The 15,997-nt window shown below is 48.7% G+C and overlaps 1 protein-coding gene across 4 annotated transcripts in view; it reads right to left on the bottom strand.

Moving 5' to 3' along the window:
- The window catches only part of UXS1 (UDP-glucuronate decarboxylase 1), a 97,240-nt gene extending 83,815 nt beyond the window's left edge, over nt 1-13,425 (bottom strand). Inside the window, exon 1 of one of the 4 annotated variants that reach the window (XM_026515820.4) lies at nt 13,215-13,425. In XM_026515820.4, the coding sequence (XP_026371605.1) occupies nt 13,215-13,308 (94 nt within the window). In that variant the 5' untranslated portion in view covers nt 13,309-13,425. Of the gene's footprint in view, nt 1-12,484; nt 12,661-13,214 lie in introns of those variants that run through there. The other 3 variants (XM_026515811.4, XM_044379065.3, XM_057309235.1) reach the window with 3 other exon arrangements.
- Nucleotides 13,426-15,997: the final 2,572 nt, after the last annotated feature.

The following is a 15,997-nucleotide window of genomic DNA, read 5'->3' as shown; positions in this document are numbered from 1 at the left end:
GACAATGCTTTTAAGTCGGCCTTTTCATTTCGTATTTGAAGAGGTGGAGAGGGAAAGAAGGTGCGGGAGGGATTGAGGAGGGACATCTCAAACCACCCACTGGTGTCATTTAGATGGCACCCAGGTATGCCCCGCCCCTGGGACCAGTGCACAGATTTCCCACTGGTGGGGTGGCCATCCACAGGGTCAGAATCACATGAAACGGCTGTGTCTGTATGTCACCCTAACAGGCCTGGAAAATGCCAGCCTTCTGCCCAAGCCTTTGTCAGGGATGGCACAGTTCAGGAGAACATGAGGAAAGGGGCACATGGGAGAAGCCAGATGCGGGCTAATGTGGAAGGGGTGTTTAGAGGGGGTGAGAACAGGGAGGGAAAGAGATGGAAGTAGTATGGCCTAGGTGGGGGAGTGGGGAGGACAGCAGGGGAGGGGAGAAGGGGACAGGTACAGAGTAAGGCGTTCTGTAGAGGAAGGGGTGAGATTGAGGGGGAGAGGAGAGAGGAAGGGGGAAGTGAGTGGACAGTGGGGGGAGTGTACTACCAGGGACTAGGTGGGTTGGGTGTGTGAGAAGGGGGAGGTAAGCATGTGGAAAGGGGAAGGGTAAGAGTGGGTGGCAGGCAGGTGGGGTGGGGGGAGGGAGTGTTTGGAGCATGACGGGGCAGGTGCCTTAAAGGCCCCAAGAAGGTCCCAGGTGCTCCATGGTGGGAGATCAGGCCGGTGAGCCAGGCAGGTGCAGGTACAAGACTTGCTACTCTGGCGCAGAAGGGTTGCATGCCTTGCAAACTCAGCACCCCAGCCTGGACAGGACACTGCTGCTGGAACAGAGGGACAGGCCTTCCAACCACCCAAGCTGGGGCATGGGGGCTGTGGGGGCTCCACTGCAGACCAGCTATCCAGCAGTCACCTGGGCCCACCAGGCTCATCAACCAGGTTAGAATCATAAAGAAGTGGGTGGACTCCTATTGCAGGGCCAAACAAGAGGTCCAGAAGCCAGTCAATCACCAACCAACAAGACAAGGGCAATGCCCAAGGATCCTCTAAAATGCCTCCTGCCCCGTCCACCTTGTAGGCACCCCAACAGGGCTGCTTCAAAATGAAACATTCTTCCAGGACAAGTGTCACTTAAAGTCTATAATGAAGCTAAGAAATGGGGTAGATGCAGCCTTGGGGTTCCTTCAGGTCCCTCTACACCACCATGGAGTACCAGACTAAGAACTGGCACAGGTCACATAATCACCCTCTGCCTCAGTTTCCCCATCTATAAAATGGGGAGATTATCCTCTCCCATGCTTCACTGCAAAACAGTAGCATTATCAAAATAGGTCACGCCTCACACTGCATTTCTGCACCTGCAGCAGTGGTGGAAGTGGGGGGCGGGCTTTCATCACTTTGAGAGCCTAGGACAGAAATTTGGTCTTTTAAATAATTAAGATGCACTGGGAGTAAGGATAGCAAGGAAACAGGATAAAATTTTATAAAAATAAATTTAAGAAAAAAACTAAGAGGAAGAACAGAACTAAGATCCTGATTCGGCTACATGCGAGTTTCAAGGAGAACCACCATTTCTGGTCCCTTATCATTCACTAGTAACCATTTCCACAAGGACTGTCATTGGCCCCTGACAGCGTCAGATTAATGTGATTCTTTCACTTCATTCCAACGGAGCCATCCTACCCCTTCAATTTTCTGTTGCTGGTATAACACAGCTGTCACTCACATTTTTAAAAATAAACAAACAGGGGTACCTGGGTGGCTCAGTCAGTTAAGTGTCCGGCTCTTGGTTTTGGCTCAGGTCATGATCTCAGGGTGGTGGGATCGAGTCTGTGTTAAGCTCCCCACTAAGTAGGGAGTCTACTTGGGATTCTCTCTCTCCCTCTCCCTCTGCTCCTCCCGCCCTGCGTGTACTCTCTCTCTAAATGAAAAAAATAAATCTTTAAAAATAGATAAATAAATAAACGAAACTCAGCTCACTTACATTACATATGTCAACTGAATTCTAACTTAGAAACAGCTTGCTTGTTTTTCAGAAAGAGTATAAAAATGTTCAAAGATACTAAGAATAAAATTTCAAGGTCTCACCACCCTATCAAAATTGTTTTCATTTTCCAAGATGTTCAGACTCTTTCTGAAAAAGACTATGATAAGGGGAGTTCAAGTGGTTGTTGCTGCTGCTTTATGGCACTTACTTATTTTGGTTAGAAAAATAGAAAGCTTAACCAAAAACTCAAAGAAACTCATGGATTAACTTGAAATTCACTCCTTGCCCTTCTGTATGAAATGGAGAGAAAGAACACCTTGGCCTACCCTCCGGGGAACACCTGTTTGCCTGTTGTCACTGACCTTCCTACATGAGGACAGGCCCTCCCCACACATCACTTTCTCACACCTATACCTGGAAATATTCTTTTTCCCAGGTGGCTCGCAAATGAAGCTATCATCTGTTTAAAGAAATTCTGTCAATTCCTCATAGTGTTTTCTTTTTTTTTTTTTTTTTAAGATTTTATTTATTTATTTGACAGAGATAGAGACAGCCAGCGAGAGAGGGAACACAAGCAGGGGGAGTAGGAGAGGAAGAAGCAGGCTCATAGCAGAGGAGCCCGATGTGGGGCTCGATCCCATAACGCCGGGATCACGCCCTGAGCCGAAGGCAGACGCTCAACCGCTGTGCCACCCAGGTGCCCCTCATAGTGTTTTCTAAAAAAGTATTATCACCTGCAAGGTATAAGAGAACACAGTCGCTCCATGCTGTAAGTGCATGAAAATGAAACAGCAGGGTTAGATAACTGTCCCCAAGCCACAGAATGAGCCGAATGAAGGCAGATGAAATTGCCCTTCTCCAAAAAGGGCCAACCCTGAATCATTCCTCCCACACGTACCCTGCAGGAGCTCCTAAAACCCAAACATTTGTAGAATATAAAGCAAGAAAAAAAGGGGAGGAGTAGGCATTAATATGGATTCAACGCATATGGAGAATCTGGCAACCAGTCCTGCCTGTTAAACATCTACTCATGAACGCTCTTTGACATCACAACAACCAGGCTCTCAATATCCTGGCCTACACAGCAGTACCACACACCAGGCCTAAAACCTGCCAGCACATCTACACAAGGTAGGGGGATGCCTGCAGCAGAATGCAACAGCCAGGCTAGGTTGGCCGCCCTCAAATGTAAAGCTAATTCTATCTGGCCCTGCCCTAATGCTTGCATATCGTGAAATATGTTCATCGAAATCTCTACCTTCTCATGCTGCATGAATTTGGATCGAATGTTTACTCAGCTCACTGAATGAAGTTTATGTGGGGGCAGACTTCAAATGCTGCCGTTCCGGACCAGAAGGACCCGCTCCTTGCACCATCACCTCCGTGCCCGTGGTCATGCTGCCACCTCTGCCTTCAACCCTCCTGTCCAAATCCTCTCCATCCTCTGAAGTACCAACCCCGGCCTTGAGGGCACCCCTATTCCTTCCCAGTCCCTAGTCTCAATGCTCTCGTCAAATACCTTGGCCAGTTTCTTAAGAACGACGTGGGGAAATAGGAAAACGGTTGAAAATAAAGATTCCTAGGTCCTAAAATCTGTTTCTGCCCTCAGAACACCTCTAACACCAAATGTGTTGGTTTTTTCCACACTAACAACCAATTCTCCAACTCTCTGGACACTCACTGTGTGGGTGTCCAACAATTCAATTCAAGTCCCACACTAACAACCTAGAGTTAGGACAGACCCAAGTTAAGGGCTCAGTCCCACAAGGCTGCCCCCACTTCGGACACCAATCACAAGTCCCTATACTTCTGATGAAGTAGCTACAAACTGGGCGTTCTCATGACACACCCCCCCCCCCCCCGTTGTTGGGTTTGATAATTTGCTAGAATGGCTCCTGGAACTCAGGCAAACAGTTTACTTACATGTACTGGTTCATTATAAAGGATACAGCCCAGAAGCAGCCAAGTGGAAGAGATGCCCAGGGCAAGGTATGGGGAGCGGACTAGAGCTTCCATGTCCTCTCTGGGATACTGCCCTCCCAATGCCCCCTTGAGGTCAACAACTGGGGAGCGCTACAAATCCCACTGTTCAACTTCAAGAGCTCAAGTTCCACACCCCATTCTCTTCCTGGAGGTGGGCGGGTGGGGCTGAAGTGCCAACCCTCTGTGCACAGGGCTGGTCCTTCTCGTGACCGGCCCCATCCTGGCTACCTAGGAGCCCAACCTACATCACTTCATTGGCATCAACTCAAGTGTGACCAAAGAGGTGCTCTCATGAGCAACAAAAGACACTCCTATCACTCAGGAAATCCCAAGAGGTTTAGGACCTTTGTGCCAACAGGTGACAAAGACCAAATATATTTTTCTCCACACCACACCAGGCATGAGAAAATAATCACCATTTACTTCACAGAGAACAGTTAACACATTTATAAAGAGTTCTTAAAAGTCAGTGGAAAAGAGGGGGTGCCTGGCTGGCTCAGTGGGAGGAGGATGTGACTCTGGACCTCGGCGTTGTGAGTTCAAGCCCCATGTTGGGTGTGGAGACTACTTAAAAAAAAATGAGTGGAAAAAAGAACCAACAACTCAATAGAAAAATGAGCAAACCCATAAACAGTTCTCAGATGCTTCATAACACTCCCAATAAGAGAAACGTGAATTAAAACGAGGAGATGCCATTTTTCAGACTGTTGAAAATGCAAACATTTGCCCATAGCCTCTGCTGGGGAGGCTGAGAGAACCAGCTGCTCGCGGCCCTGGTGGGGGCGTGTGCACGAGTTTCTGCGCTGCAGCAGTCTTTGCGACCGCAGCACATCTGACATCACTGTAACGCCTTCCATAGGAGACAGGTGCGTGTGCACGGAGTATCAGGCAGCCGCGCAACAGTGCGGGGGCATCAGTGTGCATCCACACCGAGCACTCGCTCTCCAGGAAAGGGAGGCAAAGAGTCTGCAAGGATGCTACCTGCTGGGTAAACACCCACCGTAAGGGCACACGTCCACACAGACACGTGCCAACATTTGCAGCAAGATGGATAAAACACACTGAAAGGGTGCAGAAGGCATGAGATGTCCCCAAGAGGCAGCTAATTTTTTAGGTACTTTGACTTTTGAACCATGTATATGGTTAAAATACTTTATCAGAAAGAAGAAAACGGGGGCGCCTGGGTGGCACAGCGGTTAAGCGTCTGCCTTCGGCTCAGGGTGTGATCCCAGTGTTCTGGGATAGAGCTCCACATCAGGCTCCTCCACTATGAGCCTGCTTCTTCCTCTCCCACTCCCCCTGTTTGTGTTCCCTCTCTCGCTGGCTGTCTCTATCTCTGTTGAATAAATAAATAAAATCTTAAAAAAAAAAAAAAAGAAGAAGAAAACGGAACACAAACCAAGAAATGAACCTGACTTGTATCAGGTATTTAAAAAAATCATCACAAGTAGCTTTTTAACACAATACTCCAACTGCACATCCTCAGTGGGACATATTGGGAGGACAAAAAGTACAAAGAAATCCTGAATTTGGTTAAGTTTGTTGTTGGTATGGTACTGACATAGTAATTCTGAAACCGTTCTGTCTGTACAGTGGTAGAGAGCCAATGACTTTTTATCGATATCAGAAATGAGATTTTTACAGTGGGGGAGAAAGGACACAGCAATATGGAACGGGGGAAGGTAAGGCAGAAACCTGTTAAGATTTAAACCGGTAGTATGGGCATAAACTCATTATTGGAAAAAGTGTGTACGTTTCCTGGCTGTGTCCCCTGAAAGAGAAGGGAGCAAGGACACCTCGATGGCAGTGCACACGGCCAGGGCGCAGGCTCTGATTCCTTAACAATGTTCCCCAGTGAAAGGAAGCAGGACTCCTTCAAGAAATAGCTAATTCCAGAACTGGCGCAGGGAAAGAGCAAGATGAGCCTGGAAATCTGGAGAGCAAGGAAGTGCCCAAAGACTCAAAGAATCTATGAGTCCACAAAGATTTTTTTAAAACGGGGGAGAGAGGTGAATTGATTGGTGACGCCTCCCCCAAAATATGTCCACATCCTAATCCCTGGAACTTTGAATGGGATCTCCCTTGGAAAGGAGTCCTTAAAAGATATAATTAAGGATCCTGAGACAAAAAGTTCACCCTAGATTATCCAGTTGGGCCCTAAATCCAGTGTCAAGTGTCCGGATAAGGGACACAGAGATGTGACAGACAGAAGGCAATGTGACCACCCACAGAGACAGATGGCAGGATGCACCCACAGGCCCAAATATCTGGAGGCTCGAAGGACCTTCTGAGGGCCAGCGGCCTTGCAAGCACCTTGATTTCAGGCCTCTGGCCTCCAAACTGTGAGATAATACACTCCTATGTGAAAGTCACCTAGTTTGCGGCAATTTCTTACAGTAGGCACAGGAAACTACCATCGAAAGCGAGAGATGAACGAGGGAGGCAAGTTCTTTCCAGAAGAACACGTGTTTATAAACACAGAAGGGCTTATAGAATCAGAAAATCACCACTTTGGATTTCCCAACGTAAAAAGTGATCCAGGCGAGGACTGCCCATGGACACTGAATGCACTGGCTGGACAAGAAGATACTCAGAGTCCCCAATAACCGGGACTGTGTACAGGGAAAGGGCACCTTTACAATGAAATGCGGTGACGGCCAGCCCTTCCAGGCGTCCAACGTATGATGAAGGGTGCGACAACCCTGACGGAATGCAAATCAACAAACCCTATTATAAAAAATGTCCAGCTGAATTTAATTGTAAGGAAACAATCGGATAAACACAGAATGCAAGACGTTTTACAGGACAACTGGCCTGGGCTTTTTTTAAAAGGTAAGTGTTATGAAAAATCAAAAAAAAATTAGAGACCTAACAGCCAAATGCAGCATATAAACCTTGACTGATCCTACAGTTAAAAACAAAACAAAACAGGAAAGGCTATCAAAGACGTGGACGGTACAATTGGGGGAAATTCAAACATGGACTGTATGTTAGACAATACTGTTTACGTTAATTTTTAGGGTATGAGATTATACAGAAGATGCTTTTAGTCTTAGGAGGTCTACGTTCAAGTATTTAAAGGTGAAGCAATATTATGTCTGCAACTTTCAAATATTTCAACAAAAAATGTATACATTAAGAAAAAAAGAACAAATGTGGAAACGAAGAACAGCTGGTAAATCTGGGCAGAGGAGTATTTGGGTGTTGACTGAATTATTCTTTCAACAGAAAGAATAGAAAATAGGTGTGGAAATTCTTACAATAAAACGTTGAGGGCGCCAAACAATTTCAAAGTGCCCCTCCCCAACCCCCAAGGAGGGACAGGAGGAAGATTCCCAGGCTTCTGCCTGGTGGGTTTCAGGACCATCCTGAGAACCTGCATGCAACAAGCCAGAGCTGATGCTCGCGCTCAGGCGAATCTGGAACGAGTACCTGGACTGTTTGCTTGTTTTCCCCCTACCTTTTCTCCCTGGAGTCCGCTGGCATCACGATGCTAACTCCCTGTGTCTCCCTGGCAGCAGGCCAGTGGATGTTTACTGAGGGAATTCACGAGGACAGTCCCCTAGCCACGTGGGGCTGATTAGCTTAAGGGCAAAAGTATTCTAAGGGAAGCCCAACTCAGACAAGGCTGAAGTCTCTTCCATAAATGCAAACACCATGCTTCTATATGGTTTTCAGCGTTTCATTTAGTGGCTTTCCTCTCCAGTGGAGTAAGAGCAACAGGACAGGAAGTACCACAAATGTAGTGTCATTACCGCGAGATCCATGATACACCAAATGAATATTACAGGACATCACAACACTACATTTCAAGAGCTGAAGGTGAAAATAATGGCTCCTAAACTCACTACAACATCAGCAAGTAAACTTATTTTTCATTCTTGCTTAAGATCTGAGCCTAGGTAGATGGGTACAGGGGAACAGAACGAGGCTAGAAGTTGAAAGGAGGATGAGGCAGGAAGCAGGGAAGGCCGGGCCACACCCCAGGTGTCAGGAATAGTCATGCCTGATGCATCCCAAAATGGGGTGACAAAGCCACTGAGACGGAGGGTCTGACTCTCAAGTCTGTCTAAACAACAGGATGAGTGGCAGCTCCACTCCCTGCCCTGGCAGAAGATGGGCAGACCTATCCTGGGAAGGGGGTCTCGGACTGGGGAGCCCAAGTCCACCTGGGATGATGATCAAAGTACTGCTGGGACCCGAAGCCCTGTCCCCCCTGGGCCCCCAAGACACAGGCACCTCCCTGTCTGGCAGAAGCCTGGCAGAGCCTTGTCGCCAGAGCTCAGAGCCCAGAGGACAGACCTACAGTACTCCTCCCAAACAGGAGCAGACAACTTAGGGCCACCAGAAAGCCAAGGGAAGCCTCGCACAAGAAAAGTGGGAAGGGACCCGGAGGGAACAGACTCTTCAGTGAGAAAGAGCAAACAAAACTTCCAAGAAGAGACTATAACCATGAAATGAAGACCATTTTTTTTTTTAGTTCTTTTTTAAATCCAGAAGAAAAAAAGACTCTTAAAATGAAAAACGTTAGGGGCGCCTGGGTGGCACAGTGTTTAAGCGTCTGCCTTCGGCTCAGGGCGTGATCCCGGCGTTCTGGGATTGAGCCCCACATCAGGCTCCTCCGCTATGAGCCTGTTTCTTCCTCTCCCACTCCCCCTGCTTGTGTTCCCTCTCTCGCTGGCAGTCTCTATCTCTGTCAAATAAATAAAAATAAATAAAAAATCTTTAAAAAAAAAAATGAAAAACGTTAGCAAAAGTAAATTTTTTAAAAAATCACTAGAAGCATTAAAATACAAAGCAAAAGTTTCCAAAAAGTAGAGCAAAACGTTTAAAAAGGGGGGAAAATAGGAAATAAAAGGACTAAAACTGGCAATGCTACATCAGCATAATAATATTCCAGAGAGAGAAAACAGATTGGAGGACAGGAAACAACCAAAGAATCATTTAAGAAAATCCCCGGAACTGAAACGGAAGAGTTTCTGGGTTGCCAGCACGCGGTGCACAGAGGCATGCAAGGCGGGCCAGGCGCCCCTGGGACCACAGGGGACAGGTCGGTCAGGGCAGGCTCTGCTGAATGGCAGCAAGAGAAGCCCCAGACCTGACGAGACTTAAAAACAAAGATGCATTCTTCAAGTTCATGTCACTCTAAGGGAGTGGGAGATGGGAGGGGCTGCACACAGAGTGCCATCACCTTAAATGATGCCAGTTATCACACCAGAGGGTAGGCAACATGTTCACGACCACTCACTGGGTCCAGAAGTGAAGCAGGGATTCCCCCCACTCCACCTCCACTGCTGGGCATGGTGACTGCCGGAGGCCGTGGGGCTCTAGAAAGCTGGAAATGTGTGGTTGACGATGACTATTATGGGCCATAAGAAGATCCTGCAATCTTCCAGAAGGAAAACACAAGTCCCATGGAAAGGGACAGACCTGAAACAACTTGTCAACACTAGAAGCCAGAAAGTAATGGAACCATTCCTGAAAAGTTCTGAAGGAAACTTGTTCTAGAATTCTACATTATCAATTTATCAATTAAAGGTGAAGAAAGACACTTATGACAGTCTTGAGATTCTCCTCCAATGCGTGTTCAAGTGAAATAAGCAAGGGGAAGTCGGGGGACAGGACGTCTGTGATGGGCAGGGCAGGTCCGAAGGCTCTGGGGGCCCTTCTTGAGGAAGGTTTCCTGTCAAGAGGTCCTGCTGCTCCTGAACATCTTGGGGAAAGACGCAAACAACTGAGAAAGCGTTTGGAGTTGAATCAGAAATAGTACATAGAAAAGAAAGAAAGAAAGAAAGAAAGAAAGAAAGAAAGAAAGAAAGAAAGAAAGGAAAGGAAAGGAAGGAAGAAAGGAAGAAAGAAAGAGGAAAGAAAAGAAAAGAAAAGAAAAGAAAAGAAAAGAAAAGAAAAGAAAAAGAAAAAGAAAAAGAAAGGAAAGGGAAAGGAAAGAAAAGTCAATGATTAGCTCCAGGGAAAACAAAGCACGCACAGCATGGCTCACTAGCAATCAGAACAGCATTTAGTCATACACATATATACTAAATGTTGATCTCAAAATTACACCACATCTACATGGGAGATGGTGAACATGGCGGGGGCGGGGAGCGCAGCTTAAGAGAATAAACAATCATCTTCCAAAGAATAAAGTCACTAGGTGATACCTACAAATGACAAATCAGAAAGCATATCATTCTATGGCACAAAGAAATACCAGAGTTAAGCGCTCGCTTCTGAGTGGGGGAAAATAGAGGCAGGGACTCTGTTTTCCCTAACAAACCCCACAGAGGCTATTGACTTTTCAAACTATTTGCATGTTAAAAAACACTAAAGGTAATTCCAGTTTAGCCTCTGCCTGGGGAGCCTCTGCCTAGTAGGCTGGCATGATTTTCAGTCAGACCTCTGAGATCTTCCAAAGAGCTAACAGCACTGATCCAAGTGCTACGAGGGCTGAAACACTTAAGAGACAATCCCTGTCCTCAAGGATTGGGAATTTTATTGAGCAGAAAACACAGGCACGTGCAGTGTAAGGTGGCACAGGCTCACTCCCCTAGGCATGGTCCAGAATGTTCACGGAGAGCAGCAAGGGAGACTCTGGTCCAAGTAGGGAAAAAAAACAAAACAAAAAAAACAAACAAAAAAAACCTTTGAGAAAGATCCAAGTGGAATAAGAAAGCCTAGCAGAACTTGAGAGAGGAACAGGCAGTGCACTTCCAGAACAAGGACTGGCTAGCTGTGACGGTGTGTGTTAAGTGGGAGTGTGGACGGTTATTTCAAAAAGATTTCACTCCTAACAGGGAGGGCAAGATTGTCAATGGGCTCCCTGTTGACTCACATTTTCAGTGTCCTAGGACACTACCAATCAGAAGCCCAGTAACATTTTTCCTGCACTGTCTCAGATATACCATCCCTGCTCATTAGTAACACTGATTCACCCTATTCTTGAGCCCCTAATAACTAAAATCACACATTTTATAAGCTGGCCCAAGGCCTCTCCCAAGCTGGCCCACTCTGGCCCCTGTCTGCTGGCCAGCCTCATTGCTGTACCTTGTTTTCATGCTCCAAGAACACTACCCTTCTTTGCATTCCTATAGCACTCCCTGTTCCTGGCTACCACAGGACCTCTGCACATGCTGTTCTTTCTAGAACACATTCCCTCCTAGACCTCCTGATTCTCCACATCCTTCAATTCTCAGCGAGAGCCTCAATTCCTCATGGAAATAAATGCCCCTGATCACTCTAACTCAGGAGTCCCTGTCATAAGCTCTCATGCATTCCTCTCCTTCATATCAGTTTGTAAATTAACCCTCATTGGTGTGATTATCTAATTCTTGGCCACTTTACCTTCTAGGCCAGTGGTCCCCAGATCACAGCAACAGCTTCCCAGGTGAAGCTATGAGAAAGACACATCCCAGACCTGCTCAATCAAAAACTTGAGGTGGGAGGCAAAAATCTAATTTGAAAACCCTCAGAGCAATTCTGATGCACACTCCAGTTTGAGAACCACTGCTCTAGGTGCCAAGATGGCACTTCTAGGCGTCCCCTGACACCAAGCACTGTCACAGAAAACGGTAAGGACTTGGCAGGATTTCCTGGTGGACTGGATGGTGAAAAACTTCCCATGGTTCCCTAGATCCCCTTTTATTAATTCTAAACACCTCTGTCCAACTTTAGAAGTTCTATAATCGACACTGAGCCTGCTGCAGACTGGGTCCTCCCCCAGCTCCCTGGCCTTTTTGGGTTCAAAACTTGGCTCTCTATCGTTTGTCACCTCTGTAATCATCCATAAATGTTACTAGTTTTTCTTGTTCTTTATTTCCTCACCTCTAAAATAAGAATAACCATAGTATTTCCTAAGATTGTTGAGGTAAATAAGCCAGTGCCACTCATGCCTGCACATACATGTAAACACTCAGCAAATTTAGGTATTATTATTTCATAACAATAATTATGCAATTTTAAGTGATCTTTCCCCTGGGTCTCAGCTTTCTTACTCAAGATTGACCACAAGCACTTAAGAGTAGCTTTCTCCCTTTCAAACTACTCACATCTAACACCCATCCCTGGCTTGAAACTGTCTAGGATCTAAGAGCCCAGCTGGAGCTTTCTCTGCTCCACCTCCTGGAACAGCTGGGCTGTGCTGGACAGTCTGGGTCTGAATAACACATGTCTTCCTAGAGCTCAACTGAAGTCACTTTCTCAAGTCCCCTGTCACTTCTGGAATCAGATCTTCGTAACTCAACCAGTTAGCAGGTTGTTTCATTTAAGAGTGTATCTGGTGGCTAGGACTCAAACGGAGCTCACGCTGGGAGCTATTTCTAGTCCAACTGTGGTAGTTAGCAAAGTATTAATAGCAACAATTAAAATATATTCCCATCGAATAGATCTTTAAAAAAAGAAAAAAAGCAAGCAAGCAAAGGACCGTTTCTGCCTCTAAGAAGACAAGGGTCTACCACCTGCCTGCGAAGTGCCGCTCCTGCCTTGTCTCAGGCAGAGGCTGGGAGTCATGACAGACACGAGAACCTTACACACCGTACACAGCAAAACGCCGCCCCGGGTTTCCCGGCGCTGCGCCTTCCCACTGGGCCGACCCGCCGCGTTCCGGGGACCCCGCGCACTCGGACGTCTGGGTGAGGCCACGGGCCAGCGGGGGCCAGCAACACTTGGCTCCCCAACAGTTAAATGCTGAGTAATTTTCCTGCGGAGCAAACAGTCGAAGCGGGGGCTCTGCCAACGGCAACAGTATTTTTATCCTACTTAACCAACACAGCGGCACGGCCGCGGCTGTCCCTAGGGTGTCCTCGCGCGGCACGCTCGGGAATCGCCGGCTGGACCCTCGCCGGCTGCCGGGGCGACGTGGACAGCAGTCCCACGCGTCGGGGCGGGGGGGACCGAGGCAGCGGGCTGGGGCCGCGCGCGCGAGGTCGGCCGAGGCCGGAGGCGTCTCGGCGAGCGGGACCCAGCTGTCCCAGAGCCGCGGGGCAAGGACCCGCCCGGCCGCCCAGTCTCCGCGCGGGGCCTAAGCGCCCGAGGGTCTGCGCCCAAGTTGGCCAACTGCTTTGCCGCAGGAGCAGAAAGGCGGAGACCGGTCCGCAGCCCCCGAAATGGGGTGAAAGCCGGGAGCGCAGGTCCCGCCCCATGCCGGACGGGAGACCGGGCAGCAGGGCCGCCCAGGGCCGCACGCAGCCCGCCGGCCCCGGCCCCGCCGCCACGGCGCCCAGGAATGAATGGGGCTCCCCGCCGGCCCCAGGCGCGAACTCACAGGCTACGTAGGCGAGCAGCGCGATACCCAGCAGCAGCTTCATCCTCCTGCGGTTGACGGCAGACACGAGGCGCATGAGCGCCTTGCTCACCATCCCCAGGAGCCGCGCGGGTCCAGGGCCCTGCCGCGCGGGGCCGCCTGCTGCACAATGCGCGGCGGCAGGGACGGCGGCGGTGGCAGCGGCAACGGCGGCGGCGGCGGCGGCAGCGGCGGCGGCGGCCCGGGAGAGCCCCGCCCCCTGCCTCCGGCCCGCGCGGTCCCGCCCCCGCGCGCCGAGTTTCCTGCTAGCGACACCACCGCGCACGCGCGACTCCTCCCTCGCCCCGCCTCCTCCTTCGCCCTCCCAACGCCCCGCCCCTCCGCCCCCTCTCCCCGCAGGCGCAATTGCCGCGCTAGCGCCTCAGTTTTCGAAGAATGTGGCTGCGAGCCGGGGCGGGGCGGGCGCGGCGCATGCGCCAGCCGGCTTGTTTTCCCCCGAGGTGCCGTTGGGGTTCTGTACCTAAAAGGAGCGTCACCTAACCGACGGCGGGACCGCGGTCTCCAGGTTTCCGAACCCAGCCCAGCGGGTGGCAAGCGGTGGGCACTCATCTGTAGCGATGAAAAGAAATATTTATGCTAAATTTAGCCATGTCTTTGAAGTTCTTTGAACGCCTCTTTCAGAAAGTTGACCAGTTCTGTGGGCTGTTGTGTTGCTTCAGTTACAATAGCGGCAGCGAAAATTATTCTCTAAACACTGAAGTCAAAACCCGATGCGTTGTTTTTTTTCTCTGCTATGATGGACTGGGATGTCTTTCTTCTAAAAATAGTTTGTTATTATTATGAAAACGTAGTGCTGGTGGTATTATAGAATTAGGACAAACCAGGAAAAGGAAGGGATGAAACCGCGCTTTGTCTCCGCCTGGAGAAAAACACCGAACATGTCAGCACATGCGTTTTCATTCCAAGCTTTTTGTTGAGTGTATAGTCAAGTAGTTAGGGAGGTGAACTGCGGTAGTGTACAGATTGGTGGCTGAATGTATTGATTCCATAAACATTTATTGAATGCCAGCTGCAGACAAGGACGTGTGTCAGAGAGTACACAGATACCAGAGGCTTGTCGTCGGAGCCACGGAAAGCTGGTCCCGACGGAGAAGAAAAGATGGTACGCACAGACCTGTGATGCCAAGTCAAGTGAGACCCAGAAAATGTTGGGGAGCTACTGGCTCGAAGTGCTGATACTCAGCCACAGGGAGAAATCAGAGGAGCCAGCAGCATCTCTGGAGTGCCAGGTCATTTTGCCAAAATCAAATACTTTGTGTTAGCTTTATTAGAAATCTCCAAGAATAATACACAACTAGCAGTAAGTCAAAGCAGTCATATGTTACAGCCTTGAAACTACACAGAGCAAATGCTGTGATTGTGTGATTCAAATCCAACCTTCCCCCCCATCCCTGGTCTCCGCCAGTGACTCGCTGAGAATCACTGAATGGGAGGAAACATGCTGAGCAGTTTTGCCACGGCAAGAGCCATTCTGCTGTCATGCTGCCCACAGATGGAGTGGCCTACTTTCAAGAAGCCGAGATCCCAGACTGAAGTATCAAAGGAAGCTGCTGGATGATACTTCCTTTACTTTGTTTGGAGGCAGAGAGAGCCCTACCGTGGGAACCAGAAGCCTAGGTTCCCACATGGGCAGCGTTTCCAGAGCCCACCTGTGAGCCTGGAACAAATCGCTTTTTGCCTGTGAATCTTAGTTTACCTATCGTTAACATTTTGGTTGGGTTCGATCTATGACTGTTGCACTCAAGTGCCTGGAGCAGGCAGGGCTCTGGGCTCCTCTGATTCTCTGAACCTGTGAGTTTTAGATTAAAGGTGAGAAGCAGAGATGTGAGAAAAGATTTTGTTGACACTTGCCCTACTGGGAAAATCAGATTGAAGCTATAAGTAGATTTCAAGCATATTCGGTTGTAGGTAGGATTTAGTTGATAGGTATCTATCAATTCAAACAGGACCACATTGTGAAATACACGCTATTTCTGTACAAAACTAAATTGCATTCCTAGTTGAGCATTTTTTCTGCTACCATATACCATTGCCATGTTCTTCTGCCCCACTGGAGTATTTGGAAATGTCATCAGCGGATGCAGGTAAAATGCTGCTGCTGCCATCATTACCACCAAGAAAGCTGTTGGTGGCCAGGGACCCTGACTACCAGCGCAACCAAAGCCAGAATTGGGAAGTATGCATTGTGCCCAGTGGAGGTGTGAAGGCGTGAGGGAAAGGAGGCGCCAAAGAGGCCCTCCAAACTCATCAAAGATACCAGGGGCTTGAGTCTGTCATTCCTTCTGCCCCTCTTCTCTGTTTTCTTTTGTCCATTTCCAACCCGCCCACCTCCACTTACCCCAACAGGTCTGGGCTCACGTCCCCACCCCCACCTTGCCCTTGCTAGCAAGGACTTCATTCTTTATGGATATGTTAACAAGAATATTTTTGAGCAGTTACTAGTTCCAAAGGGTGATTAAAAACTGAATCATAATATGGCTGCTAAAAACCTAAGAAGGGCAGGAAACAACATTCATTACACCTCTATCACGGGCCAGGGACTTTGACGCCAGATGCTTTGACCTGTGGGCTCTTGTAATTCTTGTAACAGCCCAATGGCATAGGGGCGCTGTTGCTGCTGCTGTGTTTCATAGAGGAGAGACAGAGCCCTGGGAGTTTAGGCAGTAGTAGCTGAGGGCCTGGGAATGGGGTTTTAGCCCAGGCCTTGTAGGCCAGGAGAATGACCACATACATTTGCAGAAACA

This window comes from Ursus arctos, unplaced genomic scaffold (genome assembly GCF_023065955.2).
Source record: "Ursus arctos isolate Adak ecotype North America unplaced genomic scaffold, UrsArc2.0 scaffold_8, whole genome shotgun sequence".
NCBI classification, from domain to species: Eukaryota; Metazoa; Chordata; class Mammalia; order Carnivora; family Ursidae; genus Ursus; species Ursus arctos.
This window is presented reverse-complemented; position numbering and strand designations above follow the sequence as displayed.